General features: G+C 40.2%; 1 protein-coding gene and 1 pseudogene across 1 annotated transcript; one reads left to right on the top strand and one right to left on the bottom strand.

The window, feature by feature from the left end:
- LOC137255568 (uncharacterized) lies at window positions 1-3,092 on the bottom strand (annotated as a pseudogene).
- Window positions 3,093-3,996: 904 nt separating this feature from the next.
- On the top strand, window positions 3,997-5,700 carry LOC137255193 (uncharacterized). The gene has a single exon (XM_067792601.1). The coding sequence runs from the start codon at window positions 3,997-3,999 to the stop codon at window positions 5,698-5,700; it is 1,704 nt and encodes a 567-aa protein (XP_067648702.1).
- Window positions 5,701-9,855: the final 4,155 nt, after the last annotated feature.

The following is a 9,855-nucleotide window of genomic DNA, read 5'->3' as shown; positions in this document are numbered from 1 at the left end:
CTATTCAAGGTTGAACTTTTTTATAAGGTTCTGGATTCTGAAAAAGAAACAGTTATAGTTTATTTTGGACGTATAACCAAAATGGACCCATGGAGTTTGAGATGTCTCCCAGGAGACGAGTATAAAACAAAATGCTCTAACGTAACGTGGCGTCAGTACACACAATCGACAATATATCTTCACAGAAATAGACAATAATACAGAGTTTTACTAGTAATTGTTTCATGAGAAAGAATTGTTACCTATATGTCTACAATCTAGATAGTTACGGACACGTTTAACAATTACAAAACTCAAGCTAGATAGTTACGTTCACCTTTAACACTAAACTTCATCTAGAGAGTGACGTTCACGTTATAACTTACAAAACTCAAGCTGGATAGTTACGTTCACGTTATAACTTAAGAAACTCAAGCTAGATAGTGACGTTCACGTTATAACTTACAAAACTCCATCTAGAGAGTGACGTTCACGTTAAAACATACAAAACTCCATCTAGATAGTGACGTTCACGTTATAACATACAAAACTCCATCTAGATAGTGACGTTCACGTTATAACTTACAAAACTCCATCTAGAGAGTGACGTTCACGTTATAACTTACAAAACCCCATCTAGATAGTGACGTTCACGTTATAACTTACAAAATTCAAGCTGGATAGTGACGTTCACGTTATAACTTACAAAACTCCATCTAGAGAGTGCCGTTCACGTTATAACTTACAAAACTCCATCTAGATAGTGACGTTCACGTTATAACTTACAAAACTCCATCTGGATAGTTACGGTCACGTTAAACACATCCGATGCTTCGCTTTTGCCTATCACTTACGAAGAGCATCCATAACGTTATATTTACGCATACCACATCGACAAGAACTGCAATCTAGATAGTTACATTGACTTCTAATACAATCTTTAAAGTTACGTTCACGCCTATCACGAAGAACACCCATGGTGTTATGTTCACTAACAGTTGCAAAGAACAGTCTATAAGGGTACGTTTACGTATGACACTTACAAATATCAATCTAGATGGTGCCATTAACGTGTACGAAGTGCAGTCTATAAGGGTACCTTAAAGTCTAACACTTACGAAGTGCAGTCTATAAGGGTACGTTTAAGTCTAACACTTACGAAGTGCAGTCTATAAGGGTACGTTTAAGTCCAACACTTACGAAGGGCAGACCATAGGACACGCATTCTGGAGGAGGGGCACCTTTATGATCAGAGGGCACTCGGTCTCGCAGAGCTTCTCAGTAGTGTCAGAACCAAGGGTTTGAACCAAAAGACTCACTATGTGCTTAACCTCGTTTGAATCCACGACGCCAGCTGAAGAGGGAAGCATTGAGTTATCCATACGCAATCTACGTAGAACATACATCAGATAAACAGAGCTGACGAAGCCTTCTGTTTATTAGGGACATGGTTACGTGTACTGTCAAAAGTCTCTAGAGTGCCCCAAAGAGGAACTTGGTGACGCACACAAAGTTCGACTTATAATATGGGACTTAGTTCTATTTTTCTTTAATAACAGTACTCAGGTATGGGCGTAAGGTCTAATATTGCTGGACGATGATAATATGGTAGTGTTGTATGTACGGTTGGGGTTAAAACCGCCGACATTTGAAATGATGACTGGAGTGAGTGACTGAGGTTGGTTTTACGCCCCTTTGAGCAATATCCCAGTGACATCACGGCAAGGACACCAGAAATGGTGCCCATGTGGGGAATAGAACCCGGTGTCTTTGGCGTGACGAGCTTACGCTGAAACCACTAGGTTACCCGACCGCCCCGGAATGATTTGAAGATTCCAGAAAATGCCAGCATCAACTGTGAATCAGTTACAGAAAAGGAACAAGAAGGCATGTAAGTTGTAGTATAACATCGCACGCGATCTTCCAGTAAGTGTTCGAGTCTGTAACCCAATGGTTGATATTGTGAGCACCATTTCAGCCTTCCGGGTGACACACAATCAACAACGTGACTGAGCCTGATCACACATGATTCGTTACGTCGTCGCACGCTGGGGACGTGGTTCAAGGGTGAAGCGAAGTGACTTACATAGCAGCATCTTCTTCTCCAGAGGCTTGGAGAAGGCGAGGGGCAGCAGAACAAGGAGCATAAGCACGACCTTCATTGTTATGTGAGCTGTTAAAACAATAAATGTATATCAATCACATTTGATCTGGATCGTTTATAGTCAGTATGTGAGTATGGTTTTGCGCCGCTTTTAGTAATTTTGCAGCAACATCACCCCGGAGGACACCAGACTATGGACTTCACATATTGTATCCAATGTATTGAAGACCTAATCGATGTTTATTTGGCATGCGTTGCTTTCGAATGTTCTTAAGAATGTTCGTAAGGGTGAAATGGTACAGATCTTCGGTATTGTGCTAGTTATAATATGTACATACCATTTAAAATTTTGAAACTTTTATGATGTCTCCTGGAATCAATATTTAGCCTTGCACATTCTTCTTGAGCACGAGCACGAGCAAGGTCGGTTGGAAATGTATTCCATACCTGCTTCATAGCTAATCTTAAATCTTGCATAGCATTCATATCTAATGTTTAATGCGAATACATTTATCCATTCTTGTGTGTACGTATCTTAATCTGGTTTGAAATATGATACGAAAATATGTCCAAGGTCTTGGTAGACCGAATCATGACCAAGACCTGAAGTATAGTATAGTATAGTATAGTATAGTATAGTATAGTATAGTATAGTATAGTATAGTATAGTATAGTATAGTATAGTATAGTATAGTATAGTATAGTATAGCTGCACACTCTGTTGCAATACATTGATTAATTGTGATATGGACTTAGATAAAGGCTTACGATAAAGATGGATTTTTTTGTTAGTTCCTTTACCAAATGGGGCACTACACGCGTGGTTCATATGTCATGCAACTATCACGGATCATAACCAGAAATTATAAGTTCTACGTGAGAAGTTAGTGTGTCTTACCTGTTGTCCGTACAAATGAGGTGCTGACAGACCGTCGTGTCGCGGTATATCTAGGAGCTGAGCCAGCTGATAAGGCCCGCACCCCAAACCAAACGTGTTTGGTTTCTTCATTTCTAGGTGTGGTGCCAGATAGAACACATTTTTCTTAACCTCTGTTTCCCTTGCAATATGCGACTTATTTCTGGATTTTTGAAAATAGTTCACCCCAGGCGTCTGAATGACCAAAAAGCAAGCGATAATTTGCACTATTCGCTTCCGAGATATACGGTGGGGCAAAGGAAGGTATACACTCGAAAACCGGTTATGACAAATCTGATACAAACGTCATCAAAATTAAATTTAGGCCAGAAAAAAAATACGGTTACACTTTAGGTAGGAAGCACAATTAGTACCCGTTTTGTTTTCCTTATTTATGTATTCCTGGCATATGAGGCGATTCCTCATATCTGCTGAACAATACTTGCCATTTTGGGTGTCAATACAATATTTTATTTATATATGGGTAAACATAACACATCAATAATCAGTTTCGATCATATGAAAAAACCCCAGATCCATCCAGAGTAAGAGATAGAATATCTGCGGAATTAAATGAAAAGTGATTGGATCGCTGATCATGAACATCAGTAATTACAATAGGTGTTCGCGCAAAGAGTACGTTAAAAGTACATTATATTGACTGAGAATAGCAGCTTGAATCACTAAATGAGTAAATAGCTCATCAGCATTTTGTCTTACCTTTCAGCAACCTAACAACGTTGTTCAAGATTATTAGACTGCTTTTCTTCATTTTTAGGTATGAATGAAATAAGGATCCACAGGTCATTTCTAGGTCATGACGTCATTGACATTTTGACGTCTCACTGAGTAACACATGACGTCAGTTACTTTGTGTAGAGTCGATTATGACGCAATAGCTATAGCAACACAGTTCACAGTTATCTGAACCGTTTGCCTTTATGCCAGAGCTAAGACTACTTGAACCTCCTTCGGTATGAAATAGGACAATTCCACAATGAGTACAGGGAATCCGGAATTGACGAATGAAACTCACAATAATAGTGCACTAGAACAGGAGGATTGTAACGAGGATTTTCATGATTCTGTCACGAGTGATTCAGCCAAGGATCCTCCCGAAGGTCTTGCCAAACCTCCATTACAAACCGGGGAAGATTCAGTGGAACAAGAACCTGATCCAGATGAGCAGTTTTATGACGTGACTACTGGTTTAGAAAATTGCAAGATTGATGATGTTCGAGATCAAGATGATGCCGAAAGCTCTGAAAATCCACCTGATGATTCGTCTCTAACAGATGATGACATTGAAGTAATATGTGAATATATGTCTCCAGATGTGGCGACAGACTTCAAGGCTGAAATTGAAGCTGCGGCAAATACAAGTAAACCTAAATTAGAAGATGATTATAGAATTGACGACATTGAGAGTGACCCTAAACAGCAAACACCCGAAACTCCACCTGAGACAGACCAAACTCAAAACGGCGATGACGGCGATGTTAATGGACAAATGCCACCGCCCATCATGTTTTGGCCTCCAGAATGTTACATTCCACCTCCAGATATGCCGCGAAATTGCCCGATGCCAGACCCAAACTACTTTAATCCCTCAATGATGTTTCAACAACCTCCTCCAGATCGAGTATTTCCGCCGCATATGTTAGAATCACAAGTCCTCCAAGAACAGGAACTGGCCAAAGCTAAAACTTGTGAACAAATCGAAAACGGCTACTATGCCTATTCTACTGGTGAACCTCAATCCCCTGTCTGCTCAAACTACACGCCACCTTTACCTTACAGTCCTTACCCGAATACATTCAACGGACAAGTCCTTATGGGTGCTTTTGATGATATGAATGCTTGTGATTATTCGGGAGAACCATCTCCCTTCGTCTACCCATCAATCTATGTATCAACGTCCGGTCTCATGACTGTACTTCTAAAGAACGACACTTCCGTTGAGATGACAGCCGACAGAACGGTACGTATCGTCAGTCACAAAAGTAAGATGGCCGTGGCATCTAGTGCACGTGGGAATATGAGCGTTTTGTTCCATCCATCAGTCAAGATATTTCAAGATGGAGGCACGACTAGCGTTCAGATCAATAATGTCAGTGCCAAAATGGCGACGGATGACATTTGGTTTGCGAATGATCACAGCTCCTTCAAATTCGACACCAACATGATCGAACCTGACACTACCACGTTCAGAAATATGTCGAAGGATGAGTCCGTGAATCTTCTCTTCTCGGCCGATACATTTGGCGAGAAATATGTTCCTCAGTGTCTTGACGCGGCGTCTCAGGCGGAGTACGAAAATCTGCCCAAGGGCGGAGTTCAAATCCGCATCAACAACGTCAAGATCACCCAAAGTGGACGAGGGGATGTGATCGTAGTCACGGGCCCGAAGTATCTGAAGATGTCGCCAAACGTCGGCATCATCCGTGTAAATACTCATTATATTGAGGTCGCAATTGAGAAGGACATGAGTACTCGAATTAGAAGAGGCGGGCATACTCTTACTGCAAGCGGTGGGCAGGTGATCCTGTCTAATGGTAGGATCGAAGCTGGATTTGATGAACATAGCCGCTTGAGGGTGCTGTCCCTCCCTGGACGTTCTCCCCTCGAACTTGGTGAGCGGCGACCTCGAAAGCACACTGGATCTCCAAGACGAGCAACTGCCTTGGGTGGAATGTTCTGAGAGATATGCATTCGTGTTTGACGTTTACTAATTTTATGTATTGGGACATTTTTCGTTATTTGTTTCCAAAACGTGCCTGATGGAAATTCGGGTTGTGTTATTTGTACAGTATGTGTAATGTATGTTGCCTGGGAATGCAGAAATGCAGATACAGTGTAACTGATTTGGGAGCTGCATAAGTAGGATTCTATAAATTATTCTATAAGCGTACAACGAAGTTCGATTGCCATAAGAAAAGGATCAAGACCCGTTGCACTAACAGATCTTAGCTACGTGGTGTTCGTAACCCCCTTTATTTAATATCGACATTTGACTGTAGCAGCACTTTGATTGCATTGTTGGAACGGGCCATGTGCACAGGGAGACCTCGCTGGCATACAGCTCATATATGTTTATATATGTTTCATACGTCGTTGTATCGTTAACACTTGAACACACGCTCGACGTTTTTTTCGGATAGGTGGACGGTACATCTGTTGACATATGTTTAGTAAAATGGTCGCTGAAAGTAGCATTAATATTTATGGATTTGCGGTAAAGATGGTTCACTGCACTTAGATCGATGTGTTAAAGCTGACATTGCACAAGGTATATAACTATGTTGAATGGTACAAGACTCAACATACATGGTACTGTTTAAAATATTTAGATACGCTATAGTCATCCTCATCAACATTGTGTTCCCAGCTGCAGGTTTGTGGGATATGCAGTCTGCGTGAGTTACTACCTGTACGGAGTCCCGTTTAACAGTATGCAGGTATAAATAAAGGTACCGTTTTGAAAATGAGCATGTCCTTGTTATATGTTCAAACATGTCCATTATACTATTTTGTTAGTTTTTGATACTCTAACATCTCTAACGTACCTGGGTGAGATATAGCCGCCATCAGTGTGTTAAAGGGCAAGTTAATTAACCTATTCTAGTACATCTAACCCTAATCCTAGAAAACGGGCACTTTTTACTTAACTTATTGTAATTCGATACTAGTCAACCGCTCACAAAGGTAATCGATACTAACTAGTACATCTTCATCTCAACTTTAAACTTCAGTGTCGTTTAAAGTTCCCTATCATATCACTACAAAGTGATTATGTATCAAATTCAATGACTGCCAGTGCTACAACTGAATCCAACTACGTCGCAATTGTAACAGGTATATGGGGCAACTGTAACAAAGAAGGTTTAAATGTAACTCTTTGTTTGTTTTCGAAATATAATTAAAATAAAATGTGGAAATATATTATCTAGATCAACTGAGGTGGAAATGGATTCACATTAAACTATCATCACCATCGGCATTTAAAATGTTTTTGGTTTAAAATTCTTGTATTGGTATGCCAAAAATATCATACAAAGACTATCACCAAAAACTTTCACCCGAGGGCCAATATTATCAACATAACACTGATAATGTTTTATTTTGGTAAAACGAGTGAAGTACTTACATAAAACCTTCATCATAATTTTCTTTATTATCAGAACATAAGGGACAACTACATGGGGGCAAATATTTCTACATCGAAATATGTCGTAATACCTCAGTTTTACACGTGAAAAGTTAATATCATACCAAATCAAGATTTGCTGTATGAAGAACATTTTATTGCGTTTTGTGAAAAAATTTACTTACCTGTGTGAAAAAAGGTTTTGTCAAATGTATCCCGCCATGAGCGAGCAGCTGAAAAACGCCAGGATGTGAAGCGTAGGAAAGCAATGGAAAATAACTCTACTCAGCTACACTATGCCTGATCGAAACCTTTAGAGTAATCGCCCTTGTTACAATTGCGCAGTGTTACAAATGTGTCCTCTAGCGTATTATCATTTAGGACAAACAAAGTAAGGGAAACAAGAATACGAAAATATTCTATAAACAATGCAACACAAACTACATAAGTCTGTGTTCATGTTTTCGGGAGCGGGGGGTATACATAAATACGACTTCCAACTGGACCATCGTTAAAACAGATATTACAAATCAATAAATTACTCCTACGCAGAATTGCAGGAAAAACTGACGATAGTGTGTTATCTGGCACTAGCCCGTCGACAAATCTGCGTTCGAATTAGGTATATAGGTCACGTGGTCACTTGCGAACTTGACTTTATCGCTACTATGGATATAAAAAGTCAAGGTTTTTATTGCAATAAAGAGTAAATTCTGTCTCACATTCACCAAAGCAGGAACAAAATAGAAGAGTGTAAGTTGAAAAAAAGACTTTTATTATCGGTACACAAAGAGAACCAGTGATCAATATAAATGTTAAATCAGAGACCATACAATAGATAGATCTATTGTATGGTCCCAGGTTAAATGGACAGTGTGTCATTCAACTGAAGCACTTATCGGCGACATAAGCTTACGACATATAAAACAAATCAAATATGCAAATTACATGGGCGGAAGTGGAACTTTTTCGCAGGTACAATACAAATACTTTTGGTGATGTAGACTGGATGGATGTAATGTTTAAATTGATCAGAGGGAAAGTGCTACCGTGATATAAGAGTTGCCCATAGATACTACAGGTTACAGGTTAATTCATGGTATCGAATTTTAATTTGACCGTGATACGAATATTTCTAAAAAGTCCCTGCGACAAAGGTTTTGTCATCAAAACACCACGGCGAAGCAGTGGAAGAACACAAAGCAAAACGTGAGTAAGTCAGAGTTGTTTTATCCCGGGAGTATCATGGAGGGCAGTCGGGTTTCACACATTATATCCATGTGCAGAATCGAACCCGGGGTTTTGGTGTGACGAGCGGACGCTTGAACTACTAATGCACCCCACCGCCCCACAAAGCCTTCAGATGTAAGAGGTATATTTGTCGTTCTTGAATGACAAAATGACTGATGGTGTAATACTACACAATCCAACCACAACCACAAACATAAACACTTTTCATGATTTAAAGCTATTTGATAACTCTCTAATAAGTCCAAAATGAATTTCGCCAAATGTATGAAATGCCCCCAAAAAGGAACAAGATACGATATGGTTTTCAGCTGACTAGGTGTTCGGGGTAGTCTGCCATTCAGACCCTGAAGCAAATATATCCAAGAAAGCCAAAGCAAATCTAGACAGGGCCGCTTTTCATTATATATTTAATATATAATATGTTCATTTAAGAGACTGGACTAATAGTTAGTCTATGTTCGGAGTGGAATTATGGTTGTCTACGATGAAAACATGTTCATCACCACGTACAATATGCATAACAGTTATGTTGTTAATTTTGATGAGGTTTATTTCTTGAAAGAGAAACAATATAAAAATGATGAATTGACAGCATCATTCGCTAAAGGATCCTAAAGTTCGATTGATTGAGACTCGACTGGTATTTCCTGTGCTACGTAACATAATACTCTGAATTAGAAAGAGAGTGAGTGAGTGAGTTTAGTTTTACTCCAGCTATATGGCGGCGGTCTGTAAATAATCGAGTCTGGACCAGACTATCCAGTGATCAACAACATGAGCATCGATCTGCGCAATTGGGACCCGATGACATGTGTCAACCAAGTCAGCGAGCCTGACCAAACGATCCCGTTAGTCGCCTCTTACGACAAGCTGAGTCGCCTTTTATGGCAAGCATGGGTTGCTGAAGGCCTATTCTACCCCGGGACCTTCACGGGTCTGAATTAGAAAGAGAGACTGCCTCCAATCTAGCGTGGTTACAGGCGAGGCGTCTGTGACATGATCGCTTCCCAATTGCACATATCATTGCTCATGCTGTTGATCACTGGACTGCCTGGTCCAGACTCAGATATTTAAAGACTGTCGCCATATATCTGGAATATTGTGCGGCGTAAAACTCACTCACTCTGTGATATGAAGGGTGATTCAGTGTGTTTTTACGTCGAGCCATAACTATTTCACCAATGTATGTATAGAACATTCTAACTTGGGAATGGCAACCGGTGGTTGGTCAACGACATGATAAGGATACTTTCCCACATGATAGCATAATCACATGTGTCACACTGTCTCTGGTATTGGCGGGTGTTTCCTTTTTGCCAGATGTAACAAAGAACACAAAAGCTATATTGGAATGCTAACCATTGACGGTCTGGAACACACTGCACACATGAGAATCAGTCTGTTGCAGGACGGTGCCATGGTTCCGTGATGCTTGCAAAGGCTGGAGTGAAACCTCAC

The sequence above is a fragment of the Haliotis asinina genome, chromosome 11 (genome assembly GCF_037392515.1).
Source record: "Haliotis asinina isolate JCU_RB_2024 chromosome 11, JCU_Hal_asi_v2, whole genome shotgun sequence".
NCBI classification, from domain to species: domain Eukaryota; kingdom Metazoa; phylum Mollusca; class Gastropoda; order Lepetellida; family Haliotidae; genus Haliotis; species Haliotis asinina.
Note: the sequence above shows the minus strand (reverse complement) of the source record. Positions and strands in the feature narration are given on the sequence as shown.

Coding starts and splice junctions, on each gene's coding strand:
- LOC137255193 (XM_067792601.1), top strand. CDS start 3,997: ATGAGTACAGGGAATCCGGAATTGACGAATGAAACTCACAATAATAGT.